Raw genomic sequence first — 18418 nt, 5'->3', positions numbered from 1 at the left:
CAGATTTGATACTCTGGTTTCTCTTCAGATCGCATAAATCTTTCGCCTTTTCCAAAATACAGATTTGAGCTTTCAGACCAATAAACTATCCCCCTGAAAAAGTGAGCAGGAATGGTAAATGATATGTGAAGACTCTCTTGAATTTCTACTCAGCAGTCTTAAGACTCTTGAAAGTTTTCTGTCAACTCCTCCAATATTTAAAAATTTCACCATGAAAGTTCTACTAGGCTAAAAAAATAAAATGATCACAAAGAAACCCTGAAATGGGACACTAAATTACGTTTAATTTGATTACAGAAATTCAGCCTTTGTTTTTAAAAAGGAGCTTGTTTCTAACAATTAATAGAAGAGCTTCTAGGAAACAATCAGGAGGTATCATATCTTTACAGAACTCAAATACTTGAATATTCAAATTTCAAAGACACTGTATAGCCTGAGATCTTTCTGATGGTGCATTACCTGATGGCTTATGTGGCCCCTTCATCAAGATCTATTCAAATATACAGGTGCATATAGACTTCTTACTGCTCTAATAAAACCAAAAGATTATGTTAAAATAAACCTGAAATGCAAGGTGCTTTAGACATGAGCCTTTGCAAACTTTTCTGTGATTGCAGGAAAGCTTTCTATATACCCTTCACAACTTGGAAATAGGTGTCTAACCTATTTTATTTACTTAATACAAGTGTAATGGATTTAATTTTTCATTGAATTTTATATAATATGATACTGTGGGTTTACCAGACCCTTACTATATGTACCCTGAGCCTCCTATTCTAGGGGAACTATAACTAATATTATTACAAGCGTTTCAAAATCTGACTAGAAACGAAAAGATGTTATTTATTTTTGCTCTGTACTGTATTTTTATATTGCTGTTTAAAACTTTTAAGCTGTGCCTCACTTATTAAAGCATGAAATGTTTTACCTACTCCTTATTTACAATGCAATAAAATAACATCAATAGATTTTTATGTTGAATTTATTTGTCAGCAGAGTTCTGCTATTCTCAACCATGCTTTGAAGGCTTTTCATTTTACAAAGTTAATAAAAGTAAAACAGTGAAGTGGTGGGTGGGTGACTTTTACAGTTGTCATGGATACCGCCCTCTACTGGGGGTGGGCATTCCTACACCCTTCCAGCACTCACTGTGGACTGTGAAAAGGCATCCACAGGATCCCATGGGATCTACCAGCCAGGGTGAAGGGCAGGTGACTGGGCATAGAAAAGTGAGACAATTACTCCAAAGCAGTGATTTTCTTCAGGGAAGGACAAAGCAGGTGGCAGAGAAATATGTAATTTGAAAAAATATTCTACAGTTACTATCTGCTACCTTGACATGTTTTTAGTCATAATATTTAGGATTATTTTGATGGCTTAAATTACATTAAAAGGAAGGCAGGTAATTCTATGTCAATCAAAAGGCAACATTCTCTTAGCTGAGAAACACTGCTCTTGAGCATCTATCAGTCCACTGGTTGAATAAGGACAGTCTGGTTGGAGTCACTGAGGTAACATATGATAAAGGCAACTCTATTCTTTAGAAGTATCCTCTGTGTAAATCAAGCAGACCTGCAAATATAGCTGTGAAACCCTGGCTGCAGCTTGCGGAGGTCTCTGCCCCATTCTGAGTCAGTCAGTCCTGTCTTTAAGCATGAGAATGAAATTCTTACTTCTCCTACCGGTCTGTAACTATGACACCAATGGTTATAGGTGTGAGTAATCTGCATTCCCAAGGCGGGAAAGAGCAAAGCGTGAACTTCAATTCCAGGGAGCCCACAGAATGACCCTTTAGGCAGGCATGTAAGAGACAGCATAGTTCAAAATACTGGCAATTATGGCCAAGAAGCCGACATGAATAAGAGAACCTCTTAAAATGTAAACAGTACCAATTACATAGCAAAATTTAAGATGAAAGTAAATCCTAACTGAGACACATAACAAAATAGGTAATTTCTAAGTAATTCATAAGACACATAGCATATAGTTAACACCTATTAGAAAGTCTCTCTTCACATTACTCACCCTTAAAAGCTGACATTTTATAATTGTGTTGTATACCGGCAACTATATCCTTCCAAAAATCAAATGTTTTTTGACCATTGTTCTGCTAAAAAAAAAAGAAATTGCAAATGTTAACGTAGGTAATAATTCTGTCTTCAAGCACAGTAGAAAACACTTTCCAAACAATTACAATATTACTGTAATCTAAAATTGGGACTCATATTTTATGGGGCCCCTGGGTGGCTCGGTTGGTTGAGTGTCCAACTTCAGCTCAGGTCATGATCTCATGGTCTGTGAGTTTGAGCCCTGCTTCGGGCTCTGTGCCGACAGCTCAGAGCCTGGAGCCTGTTTCAGATTCTGTGTCTCCCACTCTCTCTGCTACTCCCCTGTGTATACTCTGTCTCTCCCTCAAAAATAAAACATTAAAAAAATTTTTTAAATAAAAAATAAAATAAAATTGGATCTCATATTTTAGAAAAGGTAATAGATGTATAAATTCATTCTTCTGAATGGTTTAAAAAAGAAATCTTCCATGAAAATCACTTTTACAGATATATATATACACACACATAAGTAAATATTAATATAGCTCATAGAGCACAAATAAAATAGAAATTTCCACTTAATGTAAAGTCTAAAAATTATACATTTTAAACACATGAGTAAATTTATGGTGTTATAGCTTTTGAGATACCAGAATGTGCCACTTCATGTACTGTGGCATCAATGGGGCTAAGAAACCTCAAGTCCTAAAGTCCTAAAAGCTGGTAACTTTAGAATTCAGTGCACATTTACCTGATTCCAATATAAAAGAGCAGCAAGTCTCTACTGTAGAAATGAAGGGGGTTCAAAACCCAAAATGTACACCATTTTTACTTAGATGTTTTTAAGCCAGGAAGCAAATAAACATTACATTAAAACACATAACCCTACAAACCCCTTACTTCCTTGGAAACATTAACTGGTGTCCTTCTATCCAAACAAAGACAAACTACTAGGTATTTGTATCTAATTATATAAACTCTGAAATATTTGGGGACTGATACATTTGCTTGAAGTAATTATGAATAAAAAACTGACTCTAGCTCACGTAAATAACAACTTCTACCAACATACTAAAATTATTGCTCAATAGAAACTTTCCCAAAAACATGACTAATTCTGGTTCAAAAATAAACCATTACCCATGTTCTACTATCAACATGATCATTATGATTTTAAAAGACAACATATGCAAAAAGAAAGGTAATTTTGACATAAAACTGGTTTCTGTTCACAGATCTTAAGCTCTAAGTATAACCTCTTGTAACCAGACATCTATTCAATCTTCATAAATAGCAGAGTCTGCATGCATGCATCAAACTGCTCAAAATCATGAATTTAAAAACTTCATCTCATTTTATTTTATATTATTTAGAATGCTTAAAAACAGGTGGAATTTAATTAATTACTTTTTTAAATTCTGCTAATGAAACCAAGAAAATATTTTTCCATCTGTGAGGTCTGTTTTCTTTTTAGACTTTTGCACCCCCTGCTGGAGAGTAGGTTTATTATCCTTGGGAAAAAAACAGTCACTGCTAACTTCATTTTCTCCAAACATCTGACCAAATTTTCTATGTTTTTTTTCCTTAATCGCTTCTAAAACTACAGAGAGGAAACTGAGTAAAATCTCAACTCAGAAGACATATATAGTTAAGTCCTCTGACTTATGACTAAATACAAACCATAATTTCTAAAAAATGAGTCTCTGCTCACCTTTGTTAAAGAGTCCACCACTCTGGCACATAGAAGGGCTCCTGGCAGGTCAAAGTAGTTATCATAAAAATAATATTTTCCTAAAACAGAACAAAATTTTAAGCTGGGAATAAATTAATGCCTCATTTATGTGACACACAGAAACCTGGCTTAAGAGACACTAGATTTTGGTTTGGTCATTTAAAGGGACCTCTTTTCTATTCAGAATGACTCCATTACAGGCTACCATTGTTTTCTTTATTTTTGAGAGAGCGAGAGCGAGAGAGCACGCACACACAAGTGTGTTAGCACAGGCAAGCGAGGAAGGGACAGAGAGAGAGGGAAAGAGAGAATCCCAAACAGGCTCCACACTGTCAGCATCGAGCCCAGTGCAGGCTTGATGTCATGACCTGAACTGTGAGATCAGGACCTGAGCCAAAATCAAAAGCTGGATGCTTAAGCCACCCAAGGAGCCCCTATATTGTCTTTTGAAGAAGGTTTTAAGCTACAAGAAGGTTAAAATATTATATCTATAATTTAAGAATTTCATGAAAAAAATGTTTTTATGTAAAAACTAAAAATAGATTTACCCCAAATATAAAATGGATTATGAAAAAGCCACAATTTATGGTAGCACTGTCACTGAATTTCAAAACAAGAAGCCTAACACTGGAGTATCATGAAGTAATCCACACACTAGTGCCTTTCCATATCTGTGCTGGCTGGTCTACTGTCAGTGCAGTGTGAGAACAACCTGGGCACTGAGAGGAATAAAAAAAAGTTCCATCATGTCAGGGTATAGTACACTAATCATGGAAAAACTCAGGAGCCCAGAACAGGCAATCCAGGATCTCAGAGAAGAGAAGGATTTAATTCATCCTGTTTGGCCCTAGGACAGAATCAAACCTGAGCCCTTCCTCAATACAGATGTCACTTGCAAATCTGCCATCCCTGGGAAGATACCTGATGACCCGTCACATCCCTTTGGCTCATGTCTGATCCCAGCCATGGCAGTGCTAAATGTCATCATCCCACCTAAGCACACCCGTGTCACCCACTTTCCCCAGAAGCCTGTGGAGTCCATGTGACGCACGTGGCAAGCCTCAACCAGGCGCCAGTGGGTAAGCCTCAAGTTTAGGAGACAGTGAAGACTTCTGTCCCTTGGATTGACAATGCTGGGAGGTTTTCTCAGTGCTTCTCAGAAGTCTCAGTGGAATCCAGCCCCCCTTGCTCCTTCCTTCCATCTTATCCTCTCCACCATCTCACTCCTGTTTACCGGGATCGAGACCAACCACTCTGCTCTGAGGGGGGTTGGGGGATCCCAGTGTCATAATCCTTGCACGAAGAGGAATCAAACAACCAAAGGTGAAGACAGATTTTAGTTTCACATAAGAAAGTACTTTTCAAATGGTTATAACTATTGCACGCAATATTATAAGTCCCTGATTTCGAGTCCTCCCTTTTTCCCATTTGTATGTATAAGGTTACAGAACACAGCTGTCTTGTTCCTTCGTGTCCACTCAGCGTACTGTAGGCCCTCAATATGTTTGCTGAATAAATGAATGAATGATTCATAATGGAATGCACTTCTGGAACGAAGGAGTGTCTCAGGTAAATTAATAGGAGAAAACCCCCTGCAGAGGGCAGCTATCTATCCCTTTAGCTGCCATTTAATGCCCTTCGCTTCCTCATATCAAATTATTAAGAACATATTTGAAATAAAGTCAAAGTTCTCCTTCTATTAATTCACCAAATATTTATTTATTTATTTATTTATTTTTAAATGTTTTATTTATTTCTAGGAGAGAGAGAGAGAGAGACAGCGTGAGCAGGGGAGGGTCAGAGAGAGAGGGAGTCACAGACTGAAACAGGCTCCAGGCTCTGAGCTGGCAGTCAGCACAGAGCCTGACGCGGGGCTCGAAACCACGAACCGCAAGATCATGACCTAAGCGAAAGTTGGACGCTTAACCAACTAAGCCACCCAGGTGCCCCTTAATTCACCAAATAGCTGTGTGGGTTTGTGTATCCTTTCCCTCAGTAAAAAATAGTATGGTTTTTACTCTTTTGCAGCTGAAATTATTGACAGAATATCAGACTATTTTTCATTCCTAAGAAAGGTTAGAATGGCTTTCTCAGTGTGAGGAACCAGGAGTCTGAAGGAAGAGGGACATAATACCCCATGTACATTTCTGCTCACGCTCTGCTGTGCTGTAAGGCCACATAATACTCAGGGTTCCCAAGACCTAGGAGAGTGGGCACAGCCTTCCAAGGTACATTAACCTGCACTTTATTTATTCTCTTGGCCTATGACACCAGAGTGGCCAGCTGCTCCGGGCACTGCAGGAGCGGAAGGTGTCTTCATTGCCAGGTATGTATGTGCCCCTGCTTTCCCCTCCCCTTTCACTCCCTTCATGGCCATTAATAGATGAAGTTCAGTTAAAGAACTGAAATACTGATCATGGGTCTTGGTTGGGGTCTAATCAAATAACTCAGGGGTTTAATGAAACTCCCCCCACAAGGTGCTGACTCACTCGACTGTCTGAGTGCAGCCTGGCTCAGTTCATAGGTCAAGACTGAACCAGCCTTGGGGTGTCCACAGAGTGGTCATCCAGCCCAGCCTGGAAGACTGAGAAATGTATTATGCCTAGGTGCTAGTCTTTTCACTCCAGAACAAGCACAAGTAAAAGGAGAATCAATAAAACCCGAAATGAAGCAGAACCAACTCCCAAAGAGATATGAGACACATGCAAAACATCGTATTCCTATCACACCACGGCTGCCCCCTTGTGACATCCTGGCTGACCGGAGGTGAGAATGGCACGCTTCATGCTCTCTTGCCCCAGGCTCAGCGTCCAAAACAAAAGGGGAGGTGATGGTGGCGCTGCCCGCCACGAGCCATACCTGATCGGCAGGCCATTCCCGTGTCAGACATGAAGTGTTTCCACTCCTTGCTGCCGTACTCCTCTGCCACCACCTCTGGAGCCATCATCTTTGTGCCATGGCTTGCCCTAGTTTTGGGAGACGGTAATGGCAGACAGACAAACACAACAATGAAAAAGGAAACCGAAACTATACAATGCTTTACATTCTTTTTAACTATGATTGAAGACAGCTAAGTACACTGTAAGAATCGGATAGTTGAGTTTAAGGTCATGGTCAAAGCTGCACTGAGTATGTATACATACAAACCACAATCCGCTCTAGTTGCCCGAGGCAGGAAACATGCAAATGAATAACAAAATTATCAGAAGTAGGGCCACACCTGTTGTAGTTATTTGCAACTTAGGGTGAAGTCTAGGGAAGAGTATGAGTTCGTACTGTGTAATAAGAATGATGTATTAAAAGGGAGAGTATGTGCCAGGGGTAACCTGTGCTGCGTGTCCTTTCCTTCAACTCTGATCACGTCAATATAAATGATAAATCGCACAGGTCTGTAACCATGGTGGCTTGCCTCTACTGTGGGTGCTGGGGGAAAAGCAGATGCCCACACCCTGGCACCCCAGTAAGGCTCAGAGCAGTGGCTGCGGCAGCTTCTCATCTGCTTGTCCCACTCCCCCCAACTCTCCAAGTGCTCAGTGCACCCTGAGAGGAGGGAAGGAAAGGGAATCAGTACGGAGTGTGAGAGAGACTGATGAGGGTTGGAGTAGGCTAGAAAAATTTCCAGAAGGAGCTAGAATATAACAGGAGTTCTGCATGAGGGGGACGAATTTCGATAAATGGTTTAGATAAATGGAAGAAGAAGGAGAGGTATGCATAGATCACCAACCCCTGCCCAACATTCATTCTCTTCTTAATAAAAAGAAATCCAACTTTATTCCAGGCAACTGCGTACTCATCTAACACAACATAATCCCCAGGCTCTTTTGCAGTAGAGGTGGTCAATGAGATGAAAACAACTTATTAAAATTCTATTGCGTTTCCTGCAAGTATTTCTGGTGAGATTAATTTAAAAGAACTAGACCTTTAAGTCTGATGCTTCTAGATCTGCATTTAAATAGTTCAAATAATTCATACAAAGAAACAGAGGCACAGGATTTGTCATCTGATTGATAAAAATAATTATTTTATTTTACCTGTACTTAACAATCAAATGTTATACAGTAAGTAATAAAGTGTCCCGGAGAAAGAGTTTTGATTTCACAACTAAATTTTATTACCTGAGCACAGTGCCATTATCTGCCAGTTTAATGAAGTTCCCATCTTCCAGATCTAGTGCCAATCCCTTGCAACTAAAACAGAAAAATGTGTTTACTGATCAATGAATAGATTTGGCCAATCCCCAAAATTAATAATCTGTATTTCCAAAAAGTCACAGTGCTAAAAAGGGATTCTCCCATGCAGGTGAATGATATGTTAGTCAAAAAAACCAAGAATATCCAAGAATTCTAAAATTAAATAGCACCCACAGAGCAAGTATGTAAAGAAAACTGTCATGTGGGAAAATGAAGACAGCACATTTAGTTTGTAAAATCCTTGAGCTTTAAAAAAAGAGGAATTCAAAAATTAAAGAGGACAAAAAAAGGAGCATTATTTCATGTCTCTGTTAAAATGTGCAGGTGTTTTTCATTAAATAAAACACATACACATGCACGTACACATTTATATTCTGCTAGATAAGCTCTTAGCTAGAGTCTCTCTGATATTCTTTAGAAATTGTTTCGATTTAGGTCAGGTTATAAAAACTTGCCCTCTGGGCAGGGCATACTATTGAAAACCACTAAAAGAAAGTCAAATACTAAGTTTCAGGTTCCTCGCTGCAAAAGACTTGTGGGATTTGGGAAGAGAGGTAGGTACAGATTCATTTTATGAATAATATAGCAAGGAACTATAATGGCCACCAAATACCAAGAGAATTAAACGAAAATGACAGGGTACTTTAGAAGCATTATTGACTTTGTCCACAGTAAAATTTCTGTAGTCAGAGGTTTTATACAGTGAAATATTTGTTTCTTCTTTTTACAAAAGGGATACATCAAAAAGGAATAACCAAACACTGCAGAAATATATAATAGATGAACATCATTGCTCTAGAATTACTTTTGCATGTGTTTTTCATGTGTTTTAGAATTATTTTTAATTTTCAACCAAGCAATTTTAAAGTCTTAGATTTTTACTTTGTTGTTTAGAGGAGGAAGAGAGACAATAAGCCTTGGCAAGTGGAGAACCCTAAGAGTAAGCAGTAAGAGTCTTGGACGTAGGAATGTCTATCCAAATTACAGAAAACCAGTTTAGACACTTATTCAAAACACAATTCTCCCTCTTCTACAGTTCTGCATATGAAGGGAAATAAAGCAAACTTTTTTTAAGATGTAAATTTTAGAGCTAGTTCTTAATAACCTCTGAAACTCACGACAAACTTAAGCCATACAATAACATCCAAATTAGTCAAGAAGCTTTTGGCTTATTTACATATTTAATTAAACAACTCTAAATTTAAAGCAGAAAAAGTTTTAATTCATGAAACATAAAACTTTTAATAGAGAAAGCATTTTGTCCTTTGACTCAGTTTCACATTTCACTTTCTCTCTCCAGAGAAGAAGCATTAAAATTTTATCACCAACATTTAAGAAACAGAAGGAATGGGCAGACCTTAAAAAAAGAACTTACCAGAAATCCCAGTCCTCTGGAGTCACAGTTAGTAATTCCTTGTCATACCCTTTCTCCTTGACCAGGAACTGAGCAAAGCTATTATAAATGAGCTATAAATAAGGGGAAGGAATAAAGGAGGATTAAATATAAAATTCACTATTCATTCTGCATGTCACAGACCTGAAAACCCACTGGAGTCATTCAGGGGGCAGATGGGAGAGAAATATCTCTTAATTGTGAAGTTCGGCAGTTTAAGCCCCTTATACAAGCAATTTATCCACCTATGAGAGCCCCAGGTGGCTGTTGTGTCTTTTTATCCTGCAGAATTATACCCTCAGTATACAATTACATAACCAAGGGCTATTATCATCTTACTCCTGAATTCTAATGGGTTGGAGATCATTAAGACTTGAAAGCTTTGTAAACTCATTTAACACATCACCAAGACGATAAACATACAGACCACTCTACCATTACATCTATCCTCAGCCTATCCTTAGTGGAAAGTGCTTATGAGGCACTGGCCCCCAATTCATAGATGACTTCCCTTGAATAAAGGACATCAAAATTGTCACTAAACTGTTTTAGTTTCGTCACTGACACAGGGGAGTTTCAGAGGGAAATACACATGGAGATCAGGCAGTTGATAAAGGAGGAATCAAGGGGCTTCCATCAGATACAGGAAATATCTCTTATTTCTTTGCTGAAGGAAACTGAAGGAAAGGACCTAGAAAGCTTCAAGAAACAAGGAGAAAGATACATGCTCTGCTGATGGTTGACAAATCTTCCGAGTTCTCAACAACAAAATCCCAAGAGTTTGAGTCATGTGTCTTACTTTTTTCTAAAGAGTTGGCTAGATTTTTAAAGAACTGTGTATACCAACCAAAGAGTAGGCAAAAGGTGGATGAAGGTCCACAGTGGCCCCACCGGATTCTCCTTCAAAGAGGGTTCTTAGACCAGCATCACATGCCCAGAATGGTGGTCTGAGGTCAGACTGAACAGTGTCCAAGAAGATTCTTGAGCAAATCTACCCTTCTCCCATATGTTAACCCACGACAGCCTTTGACAGCAGGAGACGGCACAAGTGGGAAGGGGGCAGAGATGCAGTGAAAGGAATGGGAGAAGGCCTCCCTGAGGTGCTGATGTTTCCACTGACCCCCGCAAGATGTAGCAGTTAGCTGGGTGAATCCAGAGGGAGGGGAGCACACCCAGCCCAGCAACCCAAAGACCCACACACGCCTGGGTTTGGGGGTTGGGTGTGAGCATCAGGAGATGAGTGCAGAGAAATCAAAAGCTCCCTGTCCAACAGAGCTGTTCTCTGTCCTAAAGCTAATTAAAATCACTATACATGTACTTCCATGCAATGCAATATGACTCTGATCCAGGTCAGTTGTTAACAGGCTCACATCATATCAACTCGTCTCAACCCTGGCAGTGATTCAGAACCAGTGATGGCTCTTAAAACCACCCAGAAATTTCAGGCCTCCAGGATAGGGTGATTGCAGGTGAGGCCATACAGAATTACTGAAGTCCAGAGATGACTGAAAATCATTGGCTTTACATGTTATATGGATTTTCATTGACTCATTAAAAAAATCAATCAAAAATGTACTGAGTCACTCTGAGGTACAAAATACTATGGATAATAAAAAATACACATCATGATCCTGACTGCAGGGAACCAGTGCTGTGCTATGGAATTAACAGATGTAAGTGCTTTAGAGCAGTGCCTGGCATACAATAATTTCAACTGAAATATTTGCTATTATCAGTCATATGCTGGTTAAAAAAAAAGTCTTGATAAGTACCGTTTGCCCATTTCCCCATATCAATATTGCCACCACAGCCAGTTCCAAGCTACCAATGTTTACTGCATACCATTAAACCTGCCGCTTCTGGTCAAGGCACTTTACTCAGTCTTGGACAAATGGAGTTTCTCACCCCTTGGCGATACCAATAAAGATATGGGCATATGATTCCACTGAGATTGGACACCCTCCTGAGAGAAAGGAGCCCTTTCTAGCAGGGCTGCCATCAGGGGCATCCACAGCTGTGTTCCTTACCTCGCGGAGAAGTTTCTGTAATAGGAGAGAATGGGGGCAATGTGTAGGGAGAACCAGAGAATAGCGCTGAGGAAAATAAGGGAGTCTGTGTCTCTGAAACCTGTCCTAGTCCCAAGGCCTGAGCTCTTGGATCTTTTTCTTATATTATGTTGAGTCACCCCAGAAGCCTTCAGGGAACTCCATGACTAGCCCCCTTCCTCTCCCAGAGTCGCACGTACCTAATAATGCACACTGAATAGCAGCTGCAAATTGGTGCCCTGTAGGTTGCCCTGAGACCACACATTATGTTTGGGTCCCACTTAAGGTTGCCAGATAAAAAAAAGAAGCACCTAGCTAAATGTGATTTTCAGATAAACAATGAATTTTTTTTAGTATAAGCACCTGCCATGCAGAGCACACATATAAGAAAAAATTGTTTTGTTATTTGAAATTCAAATTTAACTGGTGCTCTATTTTTCTTTCCTAAATGTGGCAACCCCATAATCCTGATGTGTTTGAAAACGAACATTTAAAAATTGAGAGACTTCTCATACAAGTTCAGATTTCTAACTGGTCTTAAAAAGAATTAGTTCTTTTAATAGACTCAGCACTGGGATGCTTGGGTGGCTCAGTCGGTTAAATGTCTGACTTCTGCTCAGGTCATGATCTCACGGTCCATGAGTTCTAGCCGAGTGTAGGGCTCTGTGCTGACTGGTCAGAGCCTGGGGCCTGCTTCAGATTCTGTGTCTCCCTCTCTCTTTCCCCTTCCCTTGCTCACGCTCTCTGTCTCCCTGTTTCTCAAAAGTAAGTAAACGTTTAAAAAAATAAAAATAATAAAAAATTTAAAAAAGAGCCTCAGCTCTTATTTCCTCACAGCAGACGCTGGCAAGAGTCAAGTGTGGCTGTGCCTTCAGAAGGCAAACACACTGTCCTGGCTGTACCAGGCCCCACTCCCACTCCCAAGTGGGGGTTAGCTGCCTGGCCCCTTACCCTTCTGAGTCTGCAACACCAGGAGAGCACAGGGGTCGTCATTAGTACAGTGCCCTTCCTGAGCCCCCAAGTGAGGTGACGCATCCAGTTCCATGTTTGCACAATTTTGCACTTAATAAATGCCTATGCTACTGATGGGAGAGGCACTCACAGTGTTCTATGACGCCTTCACCGCTGACTTCTCCAACATTTTCTGCAACTCCTCACCTGCCCATGACACCCAGCATTGCTGGGTGTCACCCAGCATTCCTGAATTGTTTCTCACCTCTGGGACCTTGCCCTGGCTCAATTCCCTCTGTCTGAAGTGCCCCCTCTCTGCCTCCTCACCTGCCAGTTTTAACTCCAGTGCCAGAACCCAGCTCAAGCATCAGTCACTCCAGACCTCTCCTCTGGGCTTTCTGGCTCACATAAAGCATGGTGGTGGGTACAGAAGCCCATGTGCAGGGTGACTCTGGATAAGCTACTCATTCTTTTTGTGCCTAGCCTTCATCTCTCAACAGTGACTGTGACAAAGTAAATACCTTGGACACCTCGGACAAATACTTCTTGTTCTTATAAGGATCTAAACAGTTCATTTAAACTGAATGCTCATGAGAAGACCAGCTGTGCCATATTCATTTGTGAAAATACTTATTTTTTATTCAGTTATTCCACCACGAATTACTGAAGTCCTTAGATGCCAAGCACCCAGCTCGGCACACAAGAAACTATCAGAGATACTGATGTCAAGAATCATGGGTCTAGATTCCAGGGGAAGATTCTGACAGGTTCACAGGAAATTTTAAGCTGTGCGTAAGTGCTGTGAGAAATTAAGGGTTTTGTGGAAGACTGGCACATGGGTTGGTGTCGTGGAAGGAGGGCCTTTAGGCACCAGTGGCAGGAAGTTTGCAGCAAGGTGCAATATTGCCCTCACCACATGGGCCTGAACCAAATTCTTCCCAATGCTCAACCATTACAATGCCACTTGCAGGCCTGAGTCTATCTCAGCATCCAACTGTTATGGGGCTCAGCACACTGCTGGTATTTCATAAAAGATTCCCGAACCAAACAGGATCCATACCACACTGCTAGGATACTTTCAATCTTTACGCCTCACTTCTATTCGAGGTTTGTAGAAAAGAATTCTTTTACTGGCGGGCCTTGCGTTCTGAGATTTTAGGCTCAGACACGCACAAAACAGGTTCTAAAAGGACAGTGGTTTAACTTTCTTCGAATGAATCTTTGACTAAAAAACGTTTGTGAATTTTTTACAAGTAGTTTCCTTATGAAACCAAAGTAATGAGGAAGGGCAATTCCCCTTCGGGTGCGGTATCATAATTACTCCACTCCCCCTTTTTCCCAAAGTTCTTGGAGGATGCAAACTTAGTAGACTGTTGCTAGGATTAGAACTTACTCAAAGAGCATGGAGCACGTACGAAGTGCGCAATAAATGTTTATTTTCGTCTCTTAGCATAAGACAAAATTTGGGCTAAGATTCTAATGACTTTTCGGTCAGTTTCTTCCAAAACACCACACAATCTCTCCCTGCCGCAGTGTTTAAAAACTGACAGGTGGTCGCGTGGACACCCAAGAGGAAAAATGCACACAAGGAAAATAGAACCCAGGTGGCTGTATCGGAGCGGGGCGGGTGCCCAGAATGACTTGCAAGGAAGTTCCAAGGCCAGGGATCTGCAAAAGACGTCCCCAGTTCCCCTGGCCCCGCCCCGCCTTCCATCCCAGGAGCCGCTTCCCCATCCCAATTTTGCAGATTGCCCCTCGGCCCCTTCCCTGCCCCACCGCTCTCTCAAAGTTGGCTAAAGCTGAGCTCCGTAAGCCGGTGCCGACGGCTCGGGCGGGGCCCGGGAATGCACATTTCCGCCCAGCCTCGCGGTGGGAGGCCGAGTTCTGCGCAGAGGCGCGGCGGCTGCAGGGCCGCCGGCAGCGGTCGCCGCCGGAGCCGGCAGGAAACTCCAGCCCCGGCCGCCAGGGAGGTGCAAGCCGTGCGCCCTGGGCAGCCTGCGCCACTCACCACGGCGCTCTCGGGCAGGTTGTAGCGACACAGAGTGTGGTCCAGGTCGAAGCCGACCACGTCGCAGGCGGCCAGGGAGAAGTGCTGAGCCATGGCTGGGCTGGAAGCACCCGCGAGCGCCTCGGGTGCCGGGAAGGTGCGAGGAGCCCGCGGGCGAGACGCTGCGGGACGGGACCGGACGGGACCCGGCGGGGGTGGGGCGCGGCGCGGCGCGGCGGGGCGGGGCTGCGGCCAGCCTCTAGACGCCGAGCGTCGGCCTCCGGCGCTTCCCGCGCCCGCCAGCGCCGCCCCGGGCCACGTTTCTCCCCGCCCCTCGCGCGGCCCGCAGGCCAGCGCTGTCCTCGCCACCTCGGCGCCCAGCGTCCAGCAGACGGCGGCCGGCCGGCTCCCGGCGCCGCACCGCCGTTCCCCCCACTGACCCGCGTTCCCAAAGGCCGGTGTGACTGGGGGTCGCGTCAACACTGCTGGACCTGGGGGTGCAGCTGAGTCGCTGTTGGCACGTAGCCCATGCCACAAAATTAACCGGGGCTCCCCTTCGTTTGCAAGGTGCCACAGAAACCAGAACACTGGTTCTGTGGCACCCGACCCTTTGCACTTGTGCGCAATAAGGTAAGATTGGGGAGAAGACTCTACCCCCTAATATCCTCTGACACATTTAGCCTAGAATTTGGAAGATCTTTTTGCCCATGACCTCTCTACTAAGTAGTCAAATAGTTTCTTCACTATTTCACCTTTTGGAGTGAGTTAGAAAATAGATTTTTAGGAAAGAGAAGGACCGCTTTTGCAAAAATGACCATGATTAAGTAAACCGATGTTGGCTATTTTGTTATTTGGTTATTCTATTTTTTTATTGTAATAAAGTTTTCAATGAAAGGACATCAAAAAGTTGATAGAACATGCTTCAGGATACAGAATTTTCTGAAAACAGTTGGCTTTCAGAGTTATAGAGCACAAAGTGATTCAAGTGACAATTATCTGAATTTTCTCAAGGACTTTGTATAGCTAGTATCATTTTAAATGTACAGGAGAAAAGTTAATTCATTACATACAATGGATCTTTAAGGCATTTAATTTTGAGAACCCATATGAAAGGCTAGGACTTTGAAATCTTTAAAATTATTTAAAAGAGAAAATATAAATGTCATAAAAAAAGAAAATGCAAGTCTATTATTTTTGTACTACTTCTGTGTTAAATGTAAAGGCAAGCTGTCCAATGGAAAAAAAATCAATAGTTATGACATAATGAAAATATAATTGATTGAGAATTACATTTAACCCTTACTAATACTAACCCTTATGAGGCTAGTAGACCCATCAAGGGATTAATTTAGTGCAATAAATAGTTCGATTTGGTAGGACACTTATTATACCTAGTGGACCCATTTGAATAAATTGAATACTTGTTCCATTATTATAACTCTTAAAAGCCCCAAACAAATCTCTCTGGAATAGGAAAAGTAAAGAATCCTCAAGAAGATGGAGCTGTTCTCTGATAAGACCTCAAGAACCATGTTTTTTGTATCTGTGACTCAAAAGAGAAAAAGCTGGATTGATTTACAGCTTGTACTTATTTCCCTCTTATGACTCTGTTGTCCATGGAGCATTGACTTCAGCATTCCTTTTTGCCCCCTGCCAAATGCCTGCCAAGGTCAACCTTAAGGACACATCGAAGGCCACAAGTTTCCTTGAAGGTTATCTTGTTTTAATGTAGGATAGGGAATTCCCTGAGTAATGTGAATGTACAAGTGCATTCATTGCCAGAGGAAGAGTAGGGAAGGATTGTTTTTCATGACGTAAGTGGTTCTGGGACTGGAGTTGGCCCTTAAACCTGGACCTATCTACTTGCTGTTGCATTTCTTACATTCCTCCTGTCTATTCAAAGAGCTCTCTGCTAGAGTCTATGACATTTACATATTGTGGAGAATTCAGCAAACAGTGCACTCCAATCATCCTGAGAGATCTTACTCCTCCTTGAGCCCTGTGCACCATTCCTGGCCTCTTCATCAAACCTCAGTCAGCCTCTTTTAAGGACATGTGAGATGATTCCCCTGAACTTATCACATATACAGATAAAATACCACAGCTGTTCTATTATTAACCGAGAGTTCAGTGTTCTACTTAAACCAATTAATTTCTGTTTCTTTGAGTGATATATTAAATATGTCAGCGTTATGGACTGAATTGTGTCCTCCCCCACTCCCAACAAATTCATATGTTGAGGCCTTCGGCCTCAGCATGATTGTATTTGGAGATAGGGACTTTAAGTATGGTTAAATGAGGTTGTAAGAGTAGGGCCCTAATTTAATAGGATGATATCATTATAAAAAGAGGAAGGGATACCAGATATGTGCATGTAAAGAGGGAAGGCCCTGTGAGGACATAAGGAGAAGATTCAGTCTGCAAGCAAAAAAGAAGGGTTTCATCAGAAATCAACCCAACTGGCACTTTGATCTGGGACTTCCAGCCTTTGAAACTGTTTAAGCCACTAAGTCTGTGGCATAATGTGAAGGCTGTCTCAACAGACTACTACAGTCAATAGGGAGATGTGACCCTAATCAATGTAATGTCAAATGCCAAAAACATTTGCATTTGAAAGATCCTTAAATGACATGAACTTATGCTTAAGTTCTTAGGTTATTTGTTGGTTTTCAGAATTTTGGTACTTTTGTTTGTGTATAATGTTAATATTTTGCTGTGAAGTTTGAGGATTTTTTTAGTAGTCTGTGTACTGAGTTTTTTCTTATAACTAGAAAGTTATGAAACAATCCAGAAATACTCAAATAAGAAATTACATTTGTTGCTGATTTCCTAAAATTGAATTTCATTGTTATCACTGACCTGTATTTTAATAAAGTTAATGCTATAATTTACCAACTTTAACCTAGGTATGCCTTTTACTTGTTATTTACCTAAAAATAACTTTGTGATGAGTTCACATGTTTCAGAATCTAAAATAACTTACTAAGTGATCTTTTGTGGATTTAAAATACTGCAATTTAATATCTACATTATAAATGTTATTTACCAAACTGTTATTTTGGGGAGTAGAAGGGAGACTTGTTTATTGTTTCATCAGTTTAAAATGTTTTTTCTAGGGGTCCCTGGGTGGCTCAGTCAGGTAAGCGTACAACTTCGGCTCAGGTCATGATCACACAGTTTGTGGGTTCGAGCCCCATGTTGGGCTCTGTGCTGACAGCTCAGAGCCTCTTGCCTGCTTTGGATTCTGTGCCTTCCTCTCTCTCTGCCCCTCTCCCGCTCATGCTCTGTTTCTGTCTTGAAAATAAATAAACATTAAAAAAAGTAATAAAATGGTTTTTCTAAATACCTCAAAGTAAACGTTGTAATGTTTAACTTTTTATGTAATCTAAACCAATCCACACATCTTCCCTGGATCATATAATTTGTTTAATGGGAAACAATGAAGTTTATTTAGTAATTTGAAAAAAAACCATAAAATGTAATACTGCCTAAAAGATAATCTCTGTAGCACTTAAATATTAGTCATTTAGTGAAACAGAACCAAAAGCTGGTTTGTAATACTGGGCTGTGGCCATAAGATGGCAGTAGTTCTGCGTTAGGAATATTTTTCATTTGATTGTTTTAGTAATCTTAAAATCCTTAAGGTTCTTAATTAAAAGAAAGTCATTTTCTTTCTTTTTTTTTTTTTTACAAATAGTTTATTGCCAAATTAGTTTCCACTAACACTCAGTGCTCATCCCCACAAGTGTCCTCCTCCATGCCCATCCCCCCCTCCCCCCCACATCCATCAGTCCTCATTTTTGTCAGCATTCAAGAGTCTCTCATGGTTTGCCTCTTTCCCTTCCCCCACCATTTCCCCCCTTCTTCTCCCCCTTGTTCCTCCGTCAAGTTCCTCCTAATCCTCCTATACGTGCAAACATATGATATTTGTCCTTCTCTGCCTGACTTATTTCACTCAGCATAACACCCTCAAGGTCCATCCATGTTGCTACACATGGCCAGATTTCATTGTTTCTCATTGCCATGTAGTAGTCCATGGTATAGATAAACCACATCTTCTTGATCCATTCAT

General features: G+C 41.2%; 1 protein-coding gene across 2 annotated transcripts in view; it reads right to left on the bottom strand.

The window, feature by feature from the left end:
• Positions 1 to 14554, bottom strand: part of NT5DC1 (5'-nucleotidase domain containing 1) — a 133790-nt gene extending 119236 nt beyond the window's left edge. Inside the window, exons 1-6 of one of the 2 annotated variants that reach the window (XM_039222570.1) lie at positions 14368 to 14554; positions 9346 to 9437; positions 7896 to 7967; positions 6640 to 6746; positions 3760 to 3839; positions 2026 to 2110 (exon numbers count right to left, since the gene is read on the bottom strand). In XM_039222570.1, the coding sequence (XP_039078501.1) occupies positions 2026 to 2110; positions 3760 to 3839; positions 6640 to 6746; positions 7896 to 7967; positions 9346 to 9437; positions 14368 to 14460 (529 nt within the window). In that variant the 5' untranslated portion in view covers positions 14461 to 14554. The remainder of the gene's footprint in view (positions 1 to 2025; positions 2111 to 3759; positions 3840 to 6639; positions 6747 to 7895; positions 7968 to 9345; positions 9438 to 14367) is intronic. The other variant, XM_039222571.1, reaches the window with a different exon arrangement.
• Positions 14555 to 18418: the final 3864 nt, after the last annotated feature.

This window comes from Hyaena hyaena, unplaced genomic scaffold (assembly GCF_003009895.1).
Source record: "Hyaena hyaena isolate Hyena2069 unplaced genomic scaffold, ASM300989v1 scaffold_1159, whole genome shotgun sequence".
NCBI classification, from domain to species: domain Eukaryota; kingdom Metazoa; phylum Chordata; class Mammalia; order Carnivora; family Hyaenidae; genus Hyaena; species Hyaena hyaena.
Note: the sequence above shows the minus strand (reverse complement) of the source record. Positions and strands in the feature narration are given on the sequence as shown.